This window comes from Camelus bactrianus, chromosome 12 (genome assembly GCF_048773025.1).
Source record: "Camelus bactrianus isolate YW-2024 breed Bactrian camel chromosome 12, ASM4877302v1, whole genome shotgun sequence".
Classification (NCBI taxonomy): domain Eukaryota; kingdom Metazoa; phylum Chordata; class Mammalia; order Artiodactyla; family Camelidae; genus Camelus; species Camelus bactrianus.
In genome coordinates, this window is record NC_133550.1 from 69,792,138 (window position 1) to 69,805,456 (window position 13,319).

The 13,319-nt window shown below is 63.0% G+C and overlaps 1 protein-coding gene across 8 annotated transcripts in view; it reads right to left on the reverse strand.

Annotated features, from left to right (window-relative positions):
• The window catches only part of BRD1 (bromodomain containing 1), a 33,288-nt gene extending 21,968 nt beyond the window's left edge, over positions 1-11,320 (reverse strand). Inside the window, exons 1-3 of one of the 8 annotated variants that reach the window (XR_012511027.1) lie at positions 11,168-11,314; positions 10,350-10,489; positions 6,911-8,288 (exon numbers count right to left, since the gene is read on the reverse strand). Coding sequence is in view for 6 of the 8 variants with exons in the window: in XM_074375783.1 (XP_074231884.1) it covers positions 6,911-8,274 (1,364 nt within the window). In the remaining 2 variants the exon portion in view is untranslated. Of the gene's footprint in view, positions 1-6,910; positions 8,289-9,007; positions 9,032-10,349; positions 10,490-11,167 lie in introns of those variants that run through there. The other 7 variants (XR_012511028.1, XM_074375783.1, XM_074375786.1 and 4 more) reach the window with 7 other exon arrangements.
• Between the last annotated feature and the right edge of the window lie 1,999 nt (positions 11,321-13,319).

Genomic DNA, 13,319 nt, shown 5'->3' on the forward strand with positions numbered 1-13,319 from the left:
AGGGGTCGCCAAAGGGCGGGTCAGCCCTCCCTTCCCACATGGCGGTGTTACAAGTGTCTGCCCTGCGGTAACTGTCAAGCTGCGCGGCTCTGTATTCTGTGTTAAGTGTTTTCTAAGAAACAAGGTATTTGGCAAGAGCACGTTGAGAGGAGGGTCCCAGGCCTCAGACCAGCGCACCCCCAGCCCACCGGCGTGCGGGAGCACCAGGCTCTCCCCAGCTGGCCTTTCCCGCCCACACGCACGGCGGCCAGCACTCAAGGGCCCCACAGACACCGCGACCTTACAACATCACACGTCAGTGAAATCTCAGTAAAGCTGTGGAAAAGACAGGAAAGGCAAAAAGTACTGAAACGGGAAACAAGCACACACAGGAGTCTCAACAACCAGAGGTGGGCGGGCCTTAAAGAGAAGGGCCCCGGTCAGGACGAGGCAGAGCCCAGGGTGGCCCGACCATGCTGGAAACCTTGTGATTCGCGTTCTCAGACTAGTAAACAAACAAATGGAACAGAAGTCAACTAAACCCGTGTATCGTGAAATCTGAGACGCCGGACAAACCTGTAGAAAAACATCACTTTTCAAAACTGACATTAAAAAAGAAAGCCTAAATACATTTATAATGATTGTTCTAGAAACCCAATCAAGTTTAATGTTTTCCTCCCACCCACAAAAGAAAAAAGAAGAAAGTGGTTTTCAGAAGAGGTTCACAGCTGGAAGCCAAGATAAGCCCAGCCTCGTCCCGATGACCGGAAGGCGCGCAGCGGGGCCGCGTCAGGCCAGACCCCGGGCACACACAGCGCCTGGGCCCAGGTCTGTCCCGGGGGGTGGCCACAGCACAAGAGGTCCACGGACACAGCGCACGCAGCCACAGATTGGAGAGCAAACACGATCACCTCAGAAGTCGTGGGAAAGCAGGGTCCACATGACCCGAGACCCACACGGGGGTGAGGGTCCTGTGAGATGGGCCCAGGGCCTCCATCAGGGCACACCGGGAGCTGCCTCCCGAAATCAGGACAGGACCACGATAGCCACCTTCCCTGCTCCCACGGGAGAGGCAGGAGCCAGCGTCACCCATGAGGTAATAAGGACCCGGTGTGTCCCTCAGTACAGAGGGAAAACGTGGTAAAGTATCTCTGGGTGACCAGGAAGGTCTCGGTGCAGACTAGTGGCGATGCCAGCAAGAGAAAACAAGACACACCAATGCTATGGCATTTCCAAATTCCCAAGAGCGTGTGTCAAGGAGCTGGACAGAACAGCACAGCACGCAGAGAGCAGCGGGGGCCTCCCACCGGGGAGCAGGGGCCCAGGAGCAGCGCCCTGGAAGCGCGGTTCCAACTGTCCAGGTCTCCGGGGAGAGAAATCACTGCGGAGGTTTGCTATCCACCCTGAAAAGAGAGCCATGCCTGAGGGGCCGGGACATCTGGTCCGGGGGCAACTCTCCACAGGGGGTCCGTGCCAAGGCCAAGGGGGCCTCCAGGAGCTTTGAGAAGACCACCACGAGGCTCTCAGGAACGATTAAATATGCCGTAACAAGCACAAGCCATGAAATAAAATGAAGATATGGAATAAAAAGGCAATCCCCGCACGGCGCCCCGGCTGGCGGCCCTGGGAGGGGCTGGCTTTGGGAAGACAGGAAAGCGCCCACCCGCTCGGAGAAGCTGAGGGGGCCGCGGCGAGCTTCCTCGCCCTGCAAACCTGGTCTACACGGAGCGCCAGAAGTGCTAACTTGAAAAAACACTCTTTCTAACACTAAATTTTTTATGGAAGTTTTTATGGAGCCATGAACTTTCAACAAAACAGTAAAGTCCTAGCAAGCACTGAGCGGGGCGAGCTCGTGCCAAGCCAACACGTGCAACGCGCGGCTTCCTGCGGGAGCAGGACCCCGCGGGCGGCTGGGGGCCACGCCCGGGGCTGGGCGGGTGGGCAGAGGTGTGGGCACGGGGACCGGCGTGTGTGGGGCAGACGCGGAGGACACACGGGGGAGCCGAGGACCTGGACAGGACGCACGTGCCAACCAAGCCCGCTTCTTCTCGACAGCAAGCTCCGGGTTCTGTTCTAAGGACCCTCACCTGGGACCCACACAGACGTGTTGCTGATGAGGTAACACGACTGGGGTCTGCCCCAAAGCATCAAAGGAAGGAACGGGTGAGGCGGACGGGCCACCAGACAGGCGGGCACCCCCTTCTCAGATTTCCAAATTTAAAAAGGTTTCTAAAGACATTAAAAACAACAAGATAAGCTGAGAGGAAGACACAGGAGCACAAACCCCAGGGCTGCTGGCAGAGAGGGACATACCAGGCCGCCGACACCTGACACGCCCGCTGCGGACAGTGTGCCAGGAGGACACCGGCCCTGGGCACCACCATAGGGACCCGGGGCGCTGACTCTGGGGACAGTGATGCAGCTGCACAGTGGCACCAATGCTGTGTGTGCACGTGTGTGCGACAGCACCGTGTTCAAGGTCTACGCCCAAACCCACACCAGATCGCGTGCCGAGGGCAGAACCACCAGAAAAACAGGCCCTAGCAGAACCCACACCCAATTTACAAGGAGTGGTCACCGTGACGGGGGGTGGCTAACGGAGCTAGAAGGGTCCCCAAAGTGATGTTCTTTAATGTTTTTTTTGGTTATGTTTGATAAATCGATATTAGATTCCAGCTTTCTGTTCTTAAACTTTTTATATGAAGGTCATGAAACACAAAAAAACTGCATTACCAAGCGATCCCCACCTGCACACAGGAGTGCCCGTGATGCCCCAGGGGCCACCTCTGCAGAGCGGGGTGCTAGACCCTACTCACCCTCCTTAAGCCACGCCGAGCCGTCAGCGTCTCTGTAACAGACGCCTCTCACCTTCAGCACTCGGATGCGGGTCGGGGGGCACGAGTGAAAGCCACCCTCCAGACCCCAGCGGCCCAGAATCACCCTCGCAAGGGAAGGGGTTCTGTGCACACCGGCTCCCAGGAGACCCCCTGCCCAGCCCGACGCAGGTCAGGACCACCCACACCCTCCTCGGGGCTCCGACCACACAGACAACAGCCTGGAGCCCCAAGATGCGGGGTTGGGCGTGTCCACACCTCCCAGCCAGGCCTCGCCGTCACCCACAGTCACGGCCATCCCCATGGTCAGGTCGACAGTGACAGCCCGCTGGGCTGAGCCCAGCTCCACGAGAACTCCCACCAAATGCTGGCCTCCCTGAGCCGCCCACCTCAGTGCCCAGTGGGGTGGACCCTCCGCAAACCACACCTATCACCCACATGGCAGGGAAGAGGGGGTGCCTGAGGGAAAGAACTGGAGGGAGCACAGAGGCGGACAGGGACTTCCCGCCCTCAAGGAAAGAAGGCCACGAGACCGAGGGACAGGCCGTCTGGGCTGAAGCGAAGAGGGGCCCCTGGACCCCAGGCAGCTCCAGAAAAATCAAAAGCAGAAACCGTCTGGCGGAGGCACCAGTGACGCCCTGGTCACCAAGGAGCAGGGACACTGCCGCCCCCAGGCGGGGCCACACGGCGCCCGCGGTCCCGGGCGCACCTCCCTCAGCACGCGGACTGCTCTCTCCCGGGGCGGGATGTGGGGTCCTCTTTCAACATGCCCATCTCAGGAGATGAGAGAAGGTGTGGGGATGCCCAGAGCAAAGGGGTGCCCGACCCGTCCTGACTGGAGGCGGGGAGGCTCCAGGGGAGGGTGGCTGCCTTTTGGAACCGCACTCGGGGAAACAGGAGGAATGTCAGCAAGAGGGGACTCTGGGTGAGCAGAGTCTGGGTGCAGTTTTTTCCATTTTTCCAACATTTTGTAAATTTGGAGTTATTTCCAGGTAAAAAAGTAGAAATTGGAATAAAGATAACACCCCAACGCAATTCCAGTCCCTGCCGGGGTCTGCGGAGGAGAGGGAGCCCCACCACAAAGCCTCCTGCCACTTCGAAGCCCCATCGACTCCAGGTGTGACCCCAAGTGTCCATCAGAAGCTCCCCACAGGCCACGCACCTCATTCCCTGAGCTTCCGGCTCCACAGTGTGGTTTCAGAGCTTCCTTTCCACACAGCCGTGGGGCATCCATCTGGGGGGCCAAGCAGCGTCTCTGGTTCCCCCAGGCCCCTGCCATCAAAACTCTCACAAAATGTAACAAAGTTAACTGCCACCAACATGAAAAAAGGCTCCTCCACCCACCGGCCCGGGCCGCTCACCTGGTGTCTCTCGGAGACAGGGCTGCAGCCCTGCGCTCCGTCCTCACCTGCGCCTTCACCACCCTGAGTAACGTGCAAGTGGCGGACCCCAGAGAGAACGGCAGAGCCCAGACCAACAAGGCCAGGGGCCTGTGCCTCTGCAGAGACCCCTCCTCCCCGATACAGAGCGACGCCCAGGGTGCAGCTGGAGGGAAGGCTGGCCAGATCTGGCGCCCAGAGGAACGGGCTCACTGCTCAAAGGGCAGCGGGAGGCTCTGACTCCACGCACCCCTCTGCCCAGCTGGTCCCCGCCGTCCCCTGCGAAGCAGCAGGACCTGGGTGCAGGGCCAGGGCGCATCGGACCAGAAGAGCCGCTTCAACAGGGCGGGCTGCCCCAGCACAGGCCCCGACGGCTCTTCTCGGAAGGGAAGGCAAAGGCGGGAGAAAACAGAACGCTCTCTTTTCTTTACACTTGACTTTTCATATCTTTTCCGTTTCCACGTGTGTTGTTTCCAAGTCAGAAAACGACTTATTTTACTTTGAAAGCAGGTGAGGGAGGGAAAAGGCAGACAGACTTGCACGGCCCCATGCCAACCGGACAGCCACACAGGAGCAGTTCGTCCTTGCCAGGGGACAGGACCCTCGGGGCAGAGGGACCCCACCAAGACCCGGCCAGCCCACCCAGGGGAGCACAGAGCCCCACTGACAGGCTGGGGCCACCTGGGCCTCAACAGCCCTGGACTCGGGCTGGACCCCTCAGACTTGGAGTTCTCGGAACAGGGCCGGCAAAGCCTCACGACACCCACATCTCTGCTCTGGGCTCTGCTACCGAGACATGTGGAAAACAACCTTGGGAGTTTAAAAATGCTAAAAAGTTTTTAAAAATTAAACCAACATCCTCTCATATGACCTTAAAGCTACTTGGTCTCAGTTCTTTTTCCCTCGAAAACCTAACTTTGAACCACTCAAAATCACAAATGCACTTCTAGTCCCTGCCACCTCCCCAGCCTCCTTGCAGCCAGCCCTCCTCTCTGCGGGGACACAGGCAGATCCTCCTCGGAGATCTCCCAGGCTTGCCTCAGCTCTAGCTGGTCTTGCACCGAAGGCCGTCCAGAGAACCCTGCTTCCTCCTGCAGGCAGCTCACCCGGCTTTCCCCAGCTACACAACCCCGGGGCCTCAGTCCTGAGAAAGGGGCTGCCAGGCCAGCGGCTCCTCGGGCCACAGTTCCATCCCAGTGCCTGTCCCGAGGCTGCACAGGTGGTCTCACACCGGGGTCGCCGACTGGCCAAGGGCAGCCGGGAGCGCTGCGGGCGGTGAGGCGACTCCCAGGCTCTGGGCAACACAGACCGCACAGCCTGCGGCCACAGTCGCTCACCAGGTGCGTCTCTGATCTCTACGCCCAACTGAAGTCAGCGGGTTCCTACCCTGGGAGACGACAAGCTGGAACACGGCCACATTGCCGGCCGGCACGCCACCCTGCCGCACCACCCGTGCGCTCTAGTACTTGGGCCCAAAGCAGAAGTTTTCTCATTCAGGCCTGGTCACCCCAGACCCACAAATGGCTGCAGCCCCACGGGCCGGCCTGTGCCCCGCAGCAGTTGCCGGGCCAGGTGGCCGCACGGGGCTGGACACAGGCAAGGGGGCACCTCAGACTGCTGGCCCTGCCATGTGTTGGATCACGGCTGGATTACTTCATTTCAGTAAAGCTGACAATTTAGTGCTCCATACAGACCCTACACTTTGAGCCACAGACAGAAACCCAAGTGAAACTGTCCAAAGTCAGGCTGACTAATTCCCAAAAGGACACCCTGGTTTTAACAGAGGCTTTCCCTGGGTAAGAGGGATTATGACCGCCTTTTACAGACTCTGTCTGAATTTACTGATCCCATAATGAGTATGCACTGCTCCATAGAAAGAAAAAAACATCCTTTTGGGAAGTTATACTGCTAACTCTTAGTACAAAGCAAGGACTCACTGCCCCCGGGGTAAAGCAGTATTCTGAGTGGCAGCCCCCATGTCTTAGACGTGCCTCTGTCCCACGAGGCGCTCTGGGGAGCAGACGCACGCACCTTTACCCCAGTCCTGAGGCCCTGCCTCCTCAGCACATTCTGAAGCCCCTCGGCGCGGGCCGCCTCCCCCAGGCTCCGAGCGTGTCCGGAGGCCCTGCTCCCCCAGGCCATACATGGCACCGGCTCCGGTGGGAAACTCCCAGTCACTTACCCGTATTCTGAATGAGAACATTTTTACACCTAACAAGACAAAAGAACGAGTTGGTAGTAGAGGAACCAGCAGAGTTGGAAACGAGTTCAGGGTGGGGAGGGCCTGGGAATGGCACGCAGGAGCAGGAGCGAGGCAGAGCCCGACCCCTCCAGGCAGACTCGCACCCGAAGAAACCACTCAGGAAAGCCAGAAAGGCTCCCGACGCAGCCCCATCAGTCCGGCTCCACTCCCCACCCGGCGCTGGCCTCACTCGGCCACGCTGCCTCACTTTCCAACACGTTACTTTCAAATCCCAACAAGATCCCCAGACTCTGCAGGGGAAGCAGGGCGAGGAACAGCACCTCATTGAGTGGAAGGTGGCAGCAACTCCTGGGGTGCTGGGGGCCTGAGACCTGGCTCGTGCGCCCGGGCGCCAGCATGGGCGTTAGGGACACCGCACCCGCCCGCTCACCAATTCGGCCCTCCCGCGACAGCCGCACCCCCGCCAAGTGGCACCTGCACGAGCCAGGCGGTTGGGGGGCCTGGCCACCTCTTACCTCTGCGGGGGGATGTAGGGTGCGCACACGGGCGGCAAGGCCGCGCACGGCTCCCGAAGCGCCTTCTTGGCCTTTTTCGCTTTCTTCCTGACCTTGGACGTGGACCTGACCGTTTTCAGCGAGCCCTCCTTCCGACAGACCCCGTTTTTTGTCTCAACATCCCCGTAAATGTTCAGAGGCCGGCGGGTGCAGCCCGGGGGCGTGTGCGCGTCACAGTAGGCGGTCTTCCTGACGGAGAAGGTGGCGGCGCCGCCCGCCAGCTCCCTCACGGGCTCCATCTTCATGTAGAGGCCGGCCCTCTGGGCGCAGGTCACGTGGAAGGCGGTGTAGCAGTTGGCCTTGTGGCACTGGATGCAGGCGCCCACACCCTTCTGCTTGCAGAGGTAGCACGTCAGCTTCCAGCGCGCGGCCGGGATGTTCCGCACGCCGTCGATGGGCTCGATGAACACCGTGTTGGCGAAGCCCACCTCAGGGATCCACAGGGCGCACACCACGTGGCCCCAGCGGTCGTCGTCCGTCTTCTTGAAGGCGCCGCCCTTGTTGGGGCACAGCACGCAGTCGGCGGGCCGGGCCCGGGACTGCAGGCAGTGGCGGCAGAGCCACTGGCCCTCAGGGATGTAGGGCACCCCGTAGCACTCCTGGTGCACAGCCAGGTTGCACATGTCGCAGAAGAGGATGGCGTTGCTGTTCTGGCACTCGCCATCCATGCACACACAGCACACGGCGTCCTCGTCAATCAGGCACTGCTGCCCGCCCTGCTTCTGCTTCTCGCAGTGCGAAGCCTTCTCGAAGCGGTCCATCAGGAACTCAAAGACGCTCTGCGACACGGCGGCCATGCAGTCGCCCCGCCGCCTCTCGTTGACGATCTCCAGCCAGGCGTAGTCCTCCTCGTCCATGTCGTACTCCACCTCGTCGTCCAGCTCCTCGGCCGACTTCTCCACGAACTTGTAGTAGGCGGGTGGCCTCCTGGGCGCGGACGGGGGGCTGTAGTCCAGTACGCGCACCCGGGGCTCCGGCAGCGCGCAGGCCGAGGCCGGCGTGCCGTGGGCGCCAGGCGGGGCTTCGCTCTTCCTCCTGACCCTGCTGCTCTTGTGGCGCTTGGCGCGCAGGCAGGCGGGCGGCCGCTCGCTGTTCTCCTTGTTGCTGTTGCACTCGCTCAGCTCCTGCGCCGTGAGGTCGTCCTCCAGGATGACCTCCAGGGGGTCAGAGATGCTGATCCTGTGCAGGCGCCCCTCGATCTCAATCTCCACCATCCTCTGGGCCTGCGCGTAGGTCAGGGTCTCCCGCGTGGGGCAGTGCTTGGTGCCACTCGGGGAGGAAGGGTGCCTCGCTGCAGCGCGGTGACCTCGTCCTTTCCTCCTCATTTGGTACTGGCTCCCTGAAACAGACACAGAGAACGCGTCAGCTCCCCGCAGGGACCCAAAGTGACAACCCCTGAGCGCGGTGAACCACAGCCAAACTCCTAGCAAGCCTGTCCGTCCATGAGGTCTCCCCACCCACTGCTCCCGGGACTCAGAACAGGACTTCGGCCACCCTCCACAGGGACCCCCGGGACGGGAGGAAAGGGCAGGCTGCAACCCTCCAGAGGCACAGGCAGTGACAAGCCCTTCCCAGGACACTCCGGTTCCCACTGCCCGCCAGTCACCTTCTTAGACCCACAGGTCACACCTGACTGCCACATCCCCATGGTTGGGGGGCTAGCCCAGAGCCCAGGAAAGCCTGCACATAGGGCCGGACTCCAGCAGGCACGGAGGGCAACTCCTAGCCAACGCTGTCACCCAGGAGCGAGCCCTGGGGCCCAGGGCAGCACCCCTGCTGGGGCCACAGCCTCAGCCCACCCACCCTTTCATCCTCTCAGGAATGCTCCCTCCATGCCCAGGGCCAGTGGCCACACCCACACCCAGGAGGGAAGCCCTGCACCCACCCAGGGCCTTCACCCCAGGAGGCCCCAGCCTGACCACCATGAAACCCCCCGACCCCCGCCAGCCTGGCCCAGCCCTTCCCCTCGGGGCAACTTCTCAGCTGCCACCAGACTGCCGCACCACCTGTGGTGCCCCCACTACCGGGGAGCCCACAGGCTCAGCCGCAGAGACTTACGAGAACTGGCTCTTTCCAGACGCCCGCCAGCTGTCCCCACACAGGTCTGTTTTCGGTCTCCCCCTTGTGAACCCCCAAGTCCGGACCACCGCCTGCCATGCAGTGTGGCCCCTTAGGAGCTGACTCTCAGACCCCTCCCACCAAACCACGTTTCACTGACAGGAAGCAAGTGACTGTAGTGGCCTGGCCAGCAAATGGACATCCCGAGGGGGAGCCCCAGGCCCCGGGCTCCGGGAAGAGCCCCCCACAAGGAAATCCCAGCAGCCTCTACGTGTGCTTTTTAAGACACAGCCTTCAGATTGCAGCTGCTTCTTTTATCAAACAGAAATCCACATTTTATCTTAAATTTTACAGGCATTCCCTATAAAGAAGAGCATGGAGAACACCACAGTCGGCCAAGCCCTAACTCACCTGCATCTCAGGGGCCTCCCGGGGCCCACACAGCCCTGGATTCTGGGGTGCGGTCAGCCAAGCCACCACCCAGCAGGCCCTGGCCCTGCCAGCCCTCCTGAGGGAGGTGGGTGCGCCCCTGGCTGTCAGCACCACAGCCTGCAACAGAGGGACCCCGATGTGTCCCAGTACACCTTCAGGGGTCCCTACTGGGTGAGGGAGGGTGCAGAAGCGACAGTGGCTACTCAACAGATTCAAAAGCAAACGTGGAACTTTCTCCTTGACAGCAGAGTACCAAGGAGCTCCAACTCTAACCAGCCCTTTAAAACCCACAATCTCCCAAAGGGCCTTGAGTTCTTTACATGGCCACTTTGCACGGGAAGAACAGCACTTAACGGTCACAGCCACTCCGTAACGTGAAAGCTTGACTGTGACAGGGAAAGCGGGCGTTGGTCGCTCTGCCTGACCACCTCACCAGCCCACCACTTCCCGACACCCACAGGCGCTGAATCTGGTTCCACACTTGGAGCTTCTGCACAGGGACAAGCGTTCCCACCAGGAGGCCATCCGCAGCACAAGAAGCCTCTCCAGAATCACTGTTAAAAGCAGCCCAAAAAGCCACGTGGCCACAGGAGGGGCCGACTGCACACCACGCCAGCTCCCCTTCTCAAAGCAGGGCATCTCCTGCCGAGCTCTGCACAGCCCCTTTAAACTCTAGTGCAGCGGGAACAGCCCGCAGCCCGCAGACCGTGCAGGTGAGTTAACACAGCCACTCGCGGCGGCAGAACAGGTGCAGGCCAGGTAAGAGCATCCATCCATCCACCCACTTCTAGGAGTGCGCTCCACCCTGCCACCCCTTCAGGGCGCTGGGAGTGTTGTTCACCAGGGCGCACGAACTTTTATCAAAACTCCACTGCGCGTTAGCAGTGCGTGCATTTTCCATAGATTATACCTCAATCAATTTACTCCTTCAGAAAGGCCCAGGACGGACAGCCGGGTCCACCGCAGGCGTCTCAGCGCCGCGGGCGGCAGGGTGGAGCGCGGAGGCCGCCCCAGGTCTGCGCGCCCCTCTGGAGTCTTCCAAGCGCGGCCCTGGAACAGGGAGTTTCCCGTCCCGGTTCAATAAACCAAGCGTGTCCGTTACATAATGCGACCCCCTAGCAAACGCTCAGCCGGGGGACCCGAGACCCGGGCCCGCTCCCTTCTCGTTGGGCGGGAGCCGCGGCGGGCAGCACGGGCCCTGACACCCAGACAACTCGGCCTCCCTGCCCGGCCTCCCAGCCTCCCCGCCTCCCGGCCCGGCCTCCCACCCGACTCTCCAGCCTCCCCGCCTCCCGGCCCGGCCTCCCACCCAGCCTCTCTGCCTCCCCGCCTCCCGGCCCGGCCTCCCTGCCTCCCGGCCCGGCCTCCCACCCGACTCCCCAGCCTCCCCGCCTCCCGGCCCGGCCTCCCACCCGACTCTCCGGCCTCCCCGCCTCCCGGCCCGGCCTCCCACCCGACTCCCCGGCCTCCTCGCCCGACAGCTCGGCCTCCTCGTCGGCCGGCCTCCCTTCCTCCCGGCCCCCCGGCCTCCCCGCCGCCGCCCCGACCCCGCGGCCTCCCTCGGCCCCGCCGCCCGCCCGCCCGCGGACAATGAGCCGCCGCCGCGGCCGCCAAACATGGCGGCGGCACAACCACCGAGAGGCCGGCGGCGGCCGCGGGGCGAGGCGGGCGGCGGGCGGCGGGCGAAGGCGCCAGCGACCCCGGCCCGCCCCGGCCCTGCGCACTCACCTTCGGGGCCGCGGCCGCGGGAGCCGGGCGGCGGGCGCGGGGGCCGGCGCGGCCGAGGCGGCGCTAATGGCGCCCGCGGCTCCTCCGCCAACGGCCGCGCAGGCCCGGCCCGCCGCCGCTCTGGGCGCGGGCTCCTGTCGGCGGCGGCCCGACCCGGCCCGGCGCGGCGGCCGCGGGCTCGTGGGCAGCGGCTCGCGCGGGCGGCGGGGCCGGACGGAGGCCCGGCGCGGGGGCCCGGCCAGCGGGCGGGCGGCGGCGGTGGCAGCGGCGGCGGCGGCGGCGGCGGCGGCGGAGGGGCGCGGGCGCGGGCGCGGAGCTGCTCGGACGCCCGGGCCGGCTCGCTCGCTCGCTCCCCAGCGAAGCAAACAATGCGGCGAGCGCTCCGCCCGGCGCGCTGCGTGCGAAACGCGCCCCGCCCGCCGCCGCCATGACGCGCGGCCGCTGCCGGGGGGAGGGCCCGCGGGGGAGGGGCGGCCGGGGCCGGGCCGGGCCGGGGAAGCCGCGCGCCGGGGCCTGCGGGGCCGCGGGGTTGGGGGAGGGGCGGCGGGGCTGGCAGGCCCCTGAGGGGGCACGGGACTCCCGGGCTGGGGGCGTCGGGGGGGGGGGCGCCCGGCCGGCCCGAGGGGAGGCCCAGGGTGGGGATGAAGGGGTGGGGGGCCAGACCAGGAGTGGGGGCACTGGATGGGGCGGCCCCGGCTGAGTGCTGGGGGACCTGGCGGCGCCCGGGCTCTGGGAGGGGACGGCCTGGACCAGACGGGCGGCTGGTGGAGCCTCGGGGACACCAGGCTGGGCAGTGGGCTCTGGACGGAGGCGCCCGGGGGGCTGAGGGGAAGGGGATGCTGGAAGGGGTGCGGGAGCACTGGGGAATGGGGGCTGCGAGGGGCAGCGGGGTTCCAGGGGCTCTGCCCAGCCCGCCCGCCTCCTTTGAGTGCCGTGGTCCTCACACCGGGACAGTTAGTACCTGAGCACCCGCTCTGGGGTCCCCGCGAAGCCGGAAGGCCCCGGAGCAGCAGTGGCTCGGAGCCCAAGCCAGTCTCCCCTGGCAGCTCCCACCTTGGCCTTCGCTTAAACCCGAAAATCAGTGGTTTCATGACAGTTTCCATCCACAGATTAAATCCTAAAACGTTTTCAGAGGAGGAAGAGGCCCAGAATGTTCCCTGGTTTCCACAAGGATTTGAGGTTAGGGCAGTGGCAAGAAGCAGCCCAGCCCCGGGGGAGGGGCGGCAGGAGGCCTTCAGCATGGGGCACGCCCCCAGGGCAGAGGCTGGGCCCTTCTGAGCTGGTAAGGCCTGTCCCCACGTGGACAGGCGGGGCAGGTCCACCGCTTAGGATTCTCCACCATATGCTTTCTTGGGAGTGGGCCGGCCCTGTCCACCCAAGTGTCCTAGGTAGGGGGGCGTCCTGCTAAGCCGCACTGGTGCTCCACTGCACCCAGTGTACAGGTTGAAGAGTGAAGGCTTGGGGTGGATCGGGTAGGACTGCCGCCAAGGTCAGCCAGTGGTCAAGGCCCGGGGTGAGATCCCACCTCTGGACACATGCTTGGATGGAGGTGAGCAGGCCCGGCCCTGGGCCCCAACCACATCAGCACAGAGGCAGGAGCTGCAGCTGTCCACTCTGCTCCCACAGACATCGGCTTTCTGAGTGCAGGTGTGCCAGGGCAGCAGCGGCAGAGGGCTGGCATACAGGGCCTGCACCTTCTCCCCCAGGGCAAGCCAGATGCAAGCCCCCAAGCCGGAGACCATCGGGAGGAGTGGCTTCTCCAATGACCAAGTGACGCCCAGGAGGAGCAAAGGCCTGTTGGAGTTACCTCTTGGAATCCCAAGGATGAAGAGACCAGCTCAAAAAACGCAGAGAGGAAAGAATCTTCAGTCAGACTGAACCTGATTGGCAACTGGCGAAGGGGTGCCTGTCAAGATTCTAAGAAAATTGGACCCAAAACACCACACAGTGAAGTCAGCATTCAAGTGAGACAGCAAAGTAAAGGTGTCTTCACAGCCTGTAAACATCCACACACACTGTAAGTCTCTCAAGAAGGACTAAAAGATATAACCTAACAAAATGAGAGGTGAGTCCAAGAGAAAGGATGGACACCAACAAAGAAGCCAGTTCATACTGCGTACAGAACAGAGGGGTAACGAGGCCTTCCCGGAGA